The sequence below is a fragment of the Prunus dulcis genome, chromosome 2 (assembly GCF_902201215.1).
Source record: "Prunus dulcis chromosome 2, ALMONDv2, whole genome shotgun sequence".
NCBI lineage: Eukaryota > Viridiplantae > Streptophyta > Magnoliopsida > Rosales > Rosaceae > Prunus > Prunus dulcis.
In genome coordinates this window covers 7,331,396-7,343,223 of record NC_047651.1, presented here as the reverse complement: position 1 = coordinate 7,343,223, position 11,828 = coordinate 7,331,396, and the positions used below count along the sequence as shown (strand labels likewise).

Sequence of the window (11,828 nt, the reverse complement as noted above, 5' to 3'; positions counted from 1 at the left end):
ACCAATAATTTCTATTACAGCCACTTACCTTGCTTGTCCATCACGTGCTCAGAAAACCCGAAGTAAGCTAAGCAATAAAACCCAAACAAAACTTAAACCTGCAATCGATCCACGATTTCCTTAGTGTTGCCGACCAGTGACTACAATGTCGGGTCTCTTACTGTTTCTGGTTTTCGTTTAAAACTTTGACCCAGCCTTAAATTGTGAAACTTTAATGGTTTCACCCTACAGGTTTTTGAATTTCATTTCCAACTGCATTTGGTGTTTTTAGTTGGATTTGTTACTAAATGTTAGGTCGGAAGATATTGAGATCAAAATATAACAAAATATAATGAGGTTGTGCTGTTCAAGCTAAAAAGGATGAGATTCGAGCAACAAAAAGATTACCGTAGGCAGGGCTGTCAAAATTGGGGCTCATTTTTTAACATTATCCGGCTTCTTATCCCATGAAACACCAAACACAGGAAGGGCTCGTTTTGTGCCTAGGATTGGAGTGAATTCGATTGTCAGGAGGAGCAAATGAACGAGCAATTCATGCTGTACCAACGCACCATGAGAAGGAAATAAACTATAATATCCAAACCCGCATCCTTCCAAAACAAGAGACCAAGTAACAATGCAGCCAAACTTCGAATGTGGAATCACAAATTCACAAGTATGCCCAAATTTACACAATTTTTTAATTATGCATTTCAACTGGAAACATCAATGAAACACATCAATAATTTGACTTCCTAATCTATTCCTACATGTATACAAACTCTAAAATCAAGCAGGGTATGACTCAAACATATGTACAACCGGTTAGGAATAGCTAAATGGGAGTCTAAGCTTATACATTCAGTCTAAGCTTTTCATAAATATATAATGTACAACTTCACTAGCATTGTGCTATGTATGTACAACAGAAAAAGGTTTGATTATGTCAATTACTTCCAAACCTTGATTGCCCCATCTCTACTGCTCGATATTAAGTGTCTCTGGTTTAACTTAACTGAGGCCAATGATAGAATAGAATCACGGTGGCAGCCAGCAGCATCAGTGGCAGCAGCCGCAAGTACTGCCTTGGCTGTGAGCTTTGACGTTAGAGGTCGTCTCTTTGTCTCCTATTTTTTTTTACCAAAAAAAAAAAAAAAAAAGAAAAAAAAAAAGAATCATAAAAATCTACATAACAAAATTACAATGGTAATAATAACTTTCTACAGCTTTGCAACTGATCTGGTGTCCTACTTGTTAAACCACGACATTAAGACCAAGAACAGAATAGAACAATGAGGGGGAGACCTATGACGAATTGTTTGAGCAACTTATAATGTAAAACTAATGAAAACAACCACATTCTATCGCCCGATTTCCCAACGATTCTTTGAAACTACCAAGTCATTTAACTTTGGTTTTCGGAGGGAAAAATAAGTAGAACAAAAGCTTCCCCTCTCAAAACATAATTTCTGCATGCACAAACTATAGATCAACCTCACCATACTCTGCCAGGACCTAAATTCATTGAACCCCGAAATAATACTACAATCGACAAATTATACCTGTACAACTTGCACACCAAAACTAGATCTTGTCGCATAGAAATCATCATTTCCAACTCCCTTCAAGTTTGGCCCACAGATGGAGTAACTTCGATCAGGACTGCAATATACGGTCAATTAAACCACTACACAACCTTCACTACATCAAGAAAATAATAATGAATTTGCAACAAACCTGTAATGATCCCATCGACGTATTTTCAAGTCGGTTCCTCCAGTTAACAAATCACCCCCAGGTAAGGGCAGCAATGAACGGATGCCAGGAAGACGAGGAGGGGGTTCGTTTAGTTCATCAACTCTGTAGTGGGGATTGACATTCCGTCTCAGATCTGGTTTAGAATTTTTACTTGATGATCTAGCCAAGGCCCAAGGCACTTCAGATGTTTCAGCATCACTTTCATAACTTGCCACTCTCAACACCTGAAAAAAAGAAGTTGCCACTCTCAACACCTGAATAATTATAGGTATGAACTGGGAGATAAAGTTGAACATCACAACATTTGAACTAATGTAGGTAGATAAGGGCAAAAAAAGGAACTTACGTACATAGAGAAAATAAAAATAACAATAAGCATCTGAAAAGTTCGATAAGCTTTGGCTACATCACAGATATACCAGAGACCACCCTGGGGCCGAGAGGCACCTGATAGTTTTGTCCGTGCAATTTAATTTTTTTTTCTTAATCAAAACTTGAGCACCTCCTGTTTTTCCATTTTCATAGGTTACATCAAATGTGGTTAATGAGTTGGAAAGCATAAGTCTGAACCATAAGAGATTAATATACTAGCATTCAGCTAGTCTGAAGAAAAGAAGTTGAAAATTTTGGTAAAAATCGCAGCACAAAACCAGCAAACCTTTCAATTTCAACCTAAAAGAAAATGCATGGATGACACCACATTCTGCCTGTTGACTCAATTAATAATTTATCAAATCCGTTCTGCCACTATAAAATAGGATCTGATCATTACTTTGAAAAAGAGTGCAAGCAGGGGGCTGTAAGCTATGCATACGATTGTATCAACTTATCCAGTGCCATCCATATCTAATTTCTACAGAAGCTTACAGAAGATGATTTCTAGGTAAAAGTTGAAAGGAGATAATTTCTATGTACCTGGTGGCAGCTTCCATTTTCAGCATTCCAAAGAGAAACTTCATTGCAACCTGCAGCAACATAAACAAGGGGTCTTGCAGCAGCAGAGGCAGAAGTATTTGGAGGAGGAAGAAAAAGACACATCTTCTCAATAGGGCAAACAGCAGAATACTGCCATGAGTTCACAGGAATAAGGAACCTCATATCCCAAAGAGTAAGCACACCCCTTGAAGATCCGGACACAAACCAATTTTCACAAGGTCCTGTTACCAGTGAAGAAACATAGCCCTCTTCAGGAGTTGCTCTCAATGTCCAGGAATTGGTATTCATTCTTGTATCCCAAAGATGGATCCCACAATTTTGGGTGCTGTACATAACCATCTGATTTGTACAGTTATCAGAAGAGAAATTCAAAAGGCTGAGTATGGCACCTTCCTTAATATCCTTCTTCTTGATATCAGCAACACCCGAATACTTTTCAACAACATTACCAAGACCTCTGGAGATGTAATCAACAGAAAACATATGTATCATGCCATCACATGCTCCAACTACAACTTGAGCAGAGCCCCGGAGCATTGCAGTGCACAGTGCACGGCTTCCCTCAAGGTGATAAGTTAACCTCGACCGAAATGATATGTCCTTTTCCAACTTTCTAGAATCCCACACCTTGACAGTGGAATCATCAGATGCACTCACAAAAAAACTATGATCAGTTGAAATGGCTATGTCATTGACAGTAGACCGATGTTCTTGCAGATGTGCAACCAGCACCCCACGGGGCCTCCAACCAGAATCTGGAATTGATGAATTTCGTGCAGAAGAGGGCAATCCAGTTATATCACTTGGAGGTGATGCATCTTCCACAGCTATAGAACTTCCTTTTGAAGTGCCAGATAATCCCATATCTTGAAGCTTGCTACTAGCAAAGGCTGTTTGATCATTATCCCTACCATCTGGCTCATGCACGACTCTATAAAACTGTTTGGAACCACTACTCATGTTGAATGATCCTGACACAAGCTTAGGTGCTGGAACAGAACTAGCCAAACTAAATGATTTATTTACTGGATCCATCCAAGGCATGGATGATGCACCAAGTCCTACAGAAGTCACTTGAGATGGAGCATCAGATGCTGGAGGAGGAACTCCCACTGCTCGCCTGTCCATGCTAAAGGAGTATAAAGGTATGCCTACTGATGATTTATCGCACATGAAGCTATTCACACCACTTCCCTGTGGCCACATAAAGCCTGAAAATTGCAACTTTTCAGAGGACAAAGGATCATGAATGTCAACTGTACTAGAAGCACGTGTAAAGCTTCCCATACTTCTCAACTTAGCCTCACCATCTTCACATTCAGTTAGCTCTCCTTGTTGCAAAGCCTTTCCAGTAAGTTTTTGATTCTCAGGACTTTGTTGCTTGTCGGGCCAGTTCCTCGTTGAACTCAATTCCTCAACCCCTTTCGGAAGTAAATCCACACTTTCCCATTGTTTAGATTGAGGCCAGGAGTTGTACCATATCTTTCTCTGTCTTTCCAACATGTCTGAACTCCTTGCATTTTCTAGAACTTGGTAAAAAACCTGTCTTGAGACTGGAGGTTTTAAACATGCAAGGAGAGCCTTTTCAGAAGCTAGAGATGCTGGCTGCCTGCGAAGTAGGGGCCGAATAACAGGGGCAAGAAAAACGTAGGAATCTACGGCACCTAAGCAGTCACTGCTGGCCGCAATAAAAGTGACAGCTGACCTTCTTACCCATTGACTAGGATAACATAACAATGGAAAGGCACGCTCAATCATTTCAAGAAGTATCCTCTTTCGCAAGAAACCACTTTTGCACAAAATGGCCAAACAGTCCAATGCATTGACAATGACAGCCTCTGTAACATCACTTACTGCCTGCTCAATATAAGGTAAAAGATATTCTTCCACACTTCTTTGACCCACAAAGAAGCACACATAAACAATTTGCCCATAGAATACTGCTCTAAGCTGCTCATCGCGATCATTCAGAAAAGCGGGGAGAATGGGTAACAAAAAGTCATTACTCTGTCTCTGGCCAAAGAAGCAGCATAGGTTGCTAATGTCCTGAAGGAGTGCCCTCCTGATATTTGGAGTTTGCTTTGGACCCATAACAAGTTCTTGAATGACCTCAGCTATGGACTTCCTCAACATTGCAAGCTGTGCATCGCTGTTTACCCTCTGAAGTTGACCAGATGTCTCACTAGATGATGCCAGTGGCTTTTTGGCAGAACTTAATTCATCAAGTACCCCAGCCTCACTCAAGCTTATTGAGTGAATCAAGAAACCATAAGCAGTTAGTGCCAGTTTAGCTATATTACTGGCATAACATATCCTCACACTTTCCTCTGGATCATCAGGAAGCATAGAAAGCATTGGCAGAATATACTCTGGAAAAATTTTTGCATCACTGGGAGGAAAATCTCGGACTAAAGGGAGAATGTCACACAACGTCTCCAAGGCAGCACAACGCACAATTGCAGCTGGATCTGAAAGCATTGCAACAACATATGGAATTACACGTTGCAAACGATCTTCATCATCAATATACAAGGCAGACGATTTGAGCAACAGTATGGCCCTCCTCCTTAAATGAGGCAATTTTACATTGCGTATGCAGGAACAGAGCAAAGAGGTAATCAGAACCATCCCCTCACATCTCATACTGTCTTCAGGCAACGGCAGAAAAGGCATGCCAAAGGTATCTGATTGGCTGTCATACTTGGACATCAATGAATTCAAATCATTTAGTGTAATCTTTTTCATAAATGGATGATCATTTCTCCTAAATGCATTGGAGATAGACTGAAGTAATTCACCAGGAGACTGCATCCCATAGTTTCCGAGATTTTGGGAAAATGTAGAATCAGGATTATCGTCTAACACTGGCTTGGAAACAGAATAATGATTACTTTGTTTAACATCCCTGAGAAGGGTATTGATATCACCAAGAAGTTCAAATTGATCACATTTTAAGCCTTTACCTATCTCTTCTCTCTTTCTAATTGAGCCCTTTGCAAAATTCTTGTTCTGAATTGTAACGACCTCCTGAGAAGTTTTATCACTAATGGCATTGGCATTTGAAGGAGTTCCAAGTCCAGTTCCAGTGTCCTCAGTTGACCTACTGCTCATCATTTGTTTAAGTATCTCATGGAAAACACTCTGGCAAAGTGCAACCTACATACAATAATTACGGAGTTGTGAATACTTTAACGTGCTCTAAGTAAGTGGAAAATCTTTAATATTAAACTTCTTTTTTTCACACCAAAAAAAAAAAAAAAAACAGTAACAACATTTTTTACCCTCATATCTGAATGAAGTGGATTCCAGAAACAATGAAAATTGTGCAGAAACGGAGAGAAGTAACTTGGAAACACAATGGTGGTATACTCTTGCAGGTAGCTATCAGCAGAGAGTCGCAACTCTGGTTCCAACTGAATCATATGAAGTATCATCTTGCGAATCCCAGAATCTGGTATCTGCATTCAGAGTGCATAAATGAAGAAAGTAAAAGAATACACATCAGTAAGGAGAGATTTGAGCAAAAGCTGCAACAAAAGAAAAGAGGGTTGTCAAAAAATAAAGTTCTAGAGGCAACATGATAAAGAGTAATTCAATACTTTATGGAAAGAGATGTGATAAGAACTCGAACAGAATTGTATACTTAGTAAGAGGAAGAGGGCTTGCGGGGAGAGAGAGAGAGAAAGAGAACCTTTTCAAGAAGTTGGGTAGGATCATATTGCCCTCTACGATAAGCAAGAAGTTGAGAGAGTTCAAATAGTGGCTGACCCTCAAGGAAAAGCTCAGCAATTACACACCTAAATCAGTGTCATGGATATAATGTAGTCTCTCAAGCAAAAATAATAATCAAGATGGTACTGGAATTTGAATGGGGTCAAAATGCTAATGCGACAAAAGCTCACCCTACAGCGAAGATGTCCATAGATGGCCTCAATGGTGCATCTTGTGCAACCTGCATCTCACCTCCATGCTCATAAAATCTCTGGAAATTGAAGCCATTTGAATACAATTAATAATATAACCATGTCACAAGAGGTAAGTCTATATGGTCACTGGTTAGTGTTAGAAACATTAAGATCCCTCTCAACGTTAGTGGTGAAACTTCTTACCTGACTCCTAAAAGATGCAGCAAAAAATTCTTCAACAAATTTTTATGCATAAGAAGATGTTATAGAAGGCCAAGTGTGTTAAATAGATTGTAGTCTAGAATACTGCTAAGTCATATTACTATAACAGTCCTTATCTTTGGACTACAGGGGTCCAAGAGATTTGTGGTCACTCACCGTTAGATGTAAATTCAACGGTTCACTCACTCTTGCACTCCTTTTAAGAAACTTTTTTGAACCACTGAATTAATATCCTACGGTCGGTGACCACAATCTCTTGGACTCCTGTGGTCCAAGAGATCGGGACTGATTACTATAATATTTAATAATATGTAGTTTGTAGAACTGCTCAAATTTCAGTTCCAGGATCGCAGACACAGTATCAATTTCACAAAACCACTCCAATCAACCTTGATACTATTGACTACAATCTGTCTATAAACCTTTTATGAAATGCTCAGGTATATATATACTTTTATGAAATGCTCAGGTGTGTACATATATATATATATATATATATATATATATATATAGAGAGAGAGAGAGAGAGAGAGAGAGAGAGAGAGAGCTTCCATTGAGGGATCCCTCAAATACGCTTATTTGAGGGACATCCTTGTAGGGCTCATCCTGCATTGTATTTCACTTATCCGTCTATTTTTTAGATAATCATTCAAAGACCATCTCTACAAAAAATCACTTCAATCCGATATCATTTGACCAGTCAATTGAGTTATTGAAATTTTAGTACTTTTTTGAAGCATCGTGTTCATTGATTTTGTAGGACACAATTGGATGTCGAAAAGGTTTCCGATTTGTCTAATTTTTTGCAAGGATGATCTATAAATGTAGACTTACAAAAATAGACGATTTGAATCGTTGAAAAAAATTTCGTAGGGGACCCTAAAGGGTGTCCCTTATTTGAGGGGTCCATCAATAGAAGGGGACTACATATATACATTTATGCTACAACTTACGCAAATGGACAAAATTATGCACCTCCTTGATAAAGAAATGCAAGAAAAGTGAAGAAGAAAGATACAAAAAGCATACCTCAGGAGCAAGATAACAAAGCCTTCTTCCTCCAGTGTCAAAGAAAAACGAGAAATCAGAAGGGTCGTCGTATGGTATGTAAGTGGGTTTGAAAGATGCAAAGTCAGCAAGGTAGAGCCAATTCCAAGAAGTCACCAACACATTCTCACACTTAATATCACCTTAAGATGACAAATAAAACAAACAGAAAACCAACCCCATTAATATGACATTGAAAAAAGGGCATTGGTGAAGTTCCTCAACTAACTGAACTCACCATGACATATGCCTTTGTCGTGGCACTGCTTCAGAGCAAGAAGTAACTGCACAGCAAACACAAGAACATAAAATTGTAAGAGGAACCATAGATGTTTGGGAGAGGAGAGAGAGAAAGAGAGAGAGAGACCTGAAAAGCCAACCATTTCTTCTCGATGAGACTGAGAAAAGGTCGTGTGCTTAATCGGTCATGCAGATTATTGAAGAAGTATTGCCTTACAAGGTAAGCGGCTTTATCTGTCTCTTGCCAAAACTGCAAAGAGGAAACAGCAGGGAGGCCATATAACTAAATCAAGCAATGCCAACTCTAAATAATTGCTTAAAATGAAATGAATCCAATAAAATTAGAACTCTTAAGAGTTAGAAACATCAAATTTTCTCAGCTCCCAAACAGAATCCAACAGTTTCAGCAAAAATTATGTTCCTTAATCATAACAAATAACTCTATGAACTTGTTAAACACGTGTAATTTCACGAAACCCAATTTTCCATTTGAGTTTCTAAACAACCAGACAAAAGTGGAAGAAGAAATTGAAAAGAACCTGGAAGGGCCAAATGTGAGGGTGATCAAGAGCACGGAAGGTCTCCTTGATGTGGAAGAGCCTGCGCTCGTACTCACGGAGATCGATGGAGTCGCCGCGCTTGAAGTAGACCTTGACGAGGACCAAACCCTCGTCGTGCTTGCACTCAATGGACTTGAAGAAGCGGCCTCGGCCTAGAACCTCCTTCAGGACGAGGTTATAGGAGGACGGCAGGTCGTGCAGGTAGTATTCCGACGCCGAGACTTGAGTCGTTCGAGCGATCTTGTTGCCCATGGCTTTTGCCTCTGGCTCTGAATTTCCCAATTGATTTTCTCAGCCATTCATTTTGTTTTGTATAATTTATTAGAGCTCAAGCTGCAGACGTAAATAAATAAATAAATAAATAATAGAGGTTAGGGAGGGCTGGTAGGGAAGTGGAGGATTTTTGCAGGTTTGGGGAGTGGGGAAGAAGAAGGGGTGAAAACAGAAGAAAAGGAACCAAGTAGAATTGAAATTGAAAAGCAGAAGAGGGCTCGGGTGGGTTTTACTGGAGTGAAATCATCGCGAGGGCCGGATTTAAAATAAAGGCAAAAACTCACTTTTAGTCCCTGTAATTTGCTGTTTTTATCATTTTGGTCCATATTGTTTCAATTTTGTCCCTGTACTTCCAATTTCAAGCAATTCAAGGACAATTGTGATTTTCTGTCAAATTTCTTTAACGCCCGTCATGTTTTGGTCACATACCCCTCACGTGGAGGGGCAATTTCGTCAAATCGTGCCCATTTAAAAGCTGCCCTCCCTCTTTCATCTTCAGACCTTAAAATAATTATTATAAAAATAAAAAAAAAAGCTGCGCGTTTCTCTATTATACTCAAGTCGCAACTTCGAGAAACAAATGGAAGATACAATTTGGTCAATTTCAAAACAAGAGGGTTTAGGGTCAATTTCAAAACAAGAGGGTTTAGGGTTAAACAAGGTGAGACTATTTTGCTGGATTTAGACTTTCACATCATCAACAATGAAGAAGAGAGGTGAAGGAAGTGGATGCAGGAATAAATAAGGTGAGAGCTCGATTTTTAAATTAATTTCAAGTTGGTTTGGGATCTTTATTTAACTGTTTGGGGCTTTCAATATTCCAAGTTGTTTGGGCTTTCAATGCATTTTTTATTCAATTGTTTTGGTGATCAATATTCCGAGTTAGTGCTAGAGTTGTGGGTTTGTCATATTTTTATTTTTTGCTTTGTCAGATTCTTGTTTTTAAGAGGTGTAGTGTAGTGGGTTAAGACTTGTCTCTTAGTAGAATGGTTGCTGGAAAAAGTTAAAGACTTTAGGAAGTCAATGAATAAATATGGTATCTCTATTTGTTGTGGTCTCCCCTTATTTGCATAAAGTTCCTCCTATTTGCATGAAGTGTACGAGATACATGCATTTCAATTATATAAATGTTGTTTCTGTCAAATTTTTTCAGACATTGGGCTACCCCAATTTCCTTATACCGGAGCATTTGATGAGGTCCCAGATGAGTTTTTTTATGAGCTTTTTAGTCAACAATCACAGGTGACTCAAGTCAATGTACAAGTGGGGAATGAAAATGTAGGAACTGTAGAGGTTCCTGTGCATTCTCAAATTGCTGAGAATGTTGTTCATGAAGAGGATAGAGAAAAGGAGAGTAGTGAAGAAGAGGGTAGTGTGACAGGACCCGACCCAATTTCTACTTTGGAATTCGGGCCAAGTCCTGTGCGCGTCCGACACCTGGCTGATGTCGGGCACAGATGACCTTTGTACCCTTTTTATCTCAATTTCTTTTCAAGTTTCTCTTCGACTTCTGCCGAAATTTCGGCCGAGTCTCCCCTGTATTTTGACCAATCCCAAAATTTTCTACCTGTTAAACAATCAATAAATTCATCCCAACAGCCAGAATGTCTCAAGTGACAGATCTCAACTTCGTTTTTCCACTAATACTAGATATCAGAGCATATTCTAAAGTTTTAAGGATTTTCTACTAAACTCTACCTTACTTGATGGCGCAGAAGCTATGAATGGCCCGGTGGTGGATCCCGCTTACTTCTACGGCCTGGGGGCGAAAAACAAGTTTTAAACTGTGAGTGGACAAAATAAAATTATATTAAAATATTTCAATATAAGAAATTCTATAAGCATGAATCAGTATGCTGATGAATAAACTTACATAATTGATCAAAGATATCACTGCCTGGAGAAATCAAAGAACTGGTATAACCGAACAAATATATAAAGATATAAATGTGCAAATACTAAGAAACCGATATAAAATAACTGAAAGTCATCCTTGAATAAAAGAAAACTCAAAATCCTTTGGAAATACCACCTATTTGTACCCCTGTCATATCCGTCAATTCCCTGGCAGGTCTCGGGCGCCACGCAGTCTACCCGAGCCGCAAACTGGCGAAATCAGGGGACTATGATCAGCCTGTCCCGCCGGCAGATTCCTCGATGACACCAAGTCAGCTCGAGTCGCTCTGGCAGGATGCAGGGGACCGTAGTCAACCTGATCCGCAATCCTGGCAGGTCTCGGGGACACAGAGTCAGCCGAGCCGCAATCCTGGCAGGTCTCGGGACACCAAGTCTGCCGAGCCGCAAATCCTGGCACTCACGGTCCGAGCGTCCCCGTAACTCGTGAGGCAAAGTCAAGTGCACTGACGTAACTGAAATCAGACTGGATGTCCGTAGACATCGGTCCGACTCTGGGTAATCACCATAAATAAACGGGTACATGGTGGTTTAATTAGAAAATCTGATAACTTCTGAAATCTGATAAATTAACTGTAGTCTCAATGCTGTTGCTATACTGTTATATAAAACTCAAGGTATGCTTCTAGATATAACCTTCATCATATATGTATCTCCAAATATTTAACAGTATAAAACATGCTCAAAGGCTTACAAAATACTTATTCAAGATCAAATAATAAAATTCGCTTATAATAACTTATTTATAAAAACTTATTTATATAAAATTATGATAAAATCCTTTGTGTAAATTTATCTGTATAACTCATTTATATAACTTATTTATATCAAACATTTATGGAAGAAAGTCCACTCACAGATGGTCCGAGCTAATTTGACCCTTTGAAGGTTCCTCCTGCTGGTCGGCTGGGCCTCTGATGCCTGATTATCCATGAATAATAAATCAATAAACTGCTGAATAAAAAAATTAAATTAAACACCCTGCCCCCGGCTC

At 39.3% G+C, this 11,828-nt stretch overlaps 1 protein-coding gene across 1 annotated transcript; it reads right to left on the bottom strand.

The window, feature by feature from the left end:
* Positions 1-609: 609 nt before the first annotated feature.
* Positions 610-9,190, bottom strand: LOC117619110 (serine/threonine-protein kinase VPS15). Its single transcript, XM_034348957.1, has 11 exons — positions 8,627-9,190; positions 8,215-8,337; positions 8,086-8,131; positions 7,830-7,990; positions 6,576-6,655; positions 6,365-6,470; positions 5,955-6,131; positions 2,653-5,829; positions 1,717-1,961; positions 1,542-1,641; positions 610-1,106 (listed from the first exon to the last, which is right to left on the bottom strand). The coding sequence occupies exons 1-11, from the start codon at positions 8,897-8,899 to the stop codon at positions 930-932; spliced, it is 4,665 nt and encodes a 1,554-aa protein (XP_034204848.1). The 5' UTR covers positions 8,900-9,190; the 3' UTR covers positions 610-929.
* Positions 9,191-11,828: the final 2,638 nt, after the last annotated feature.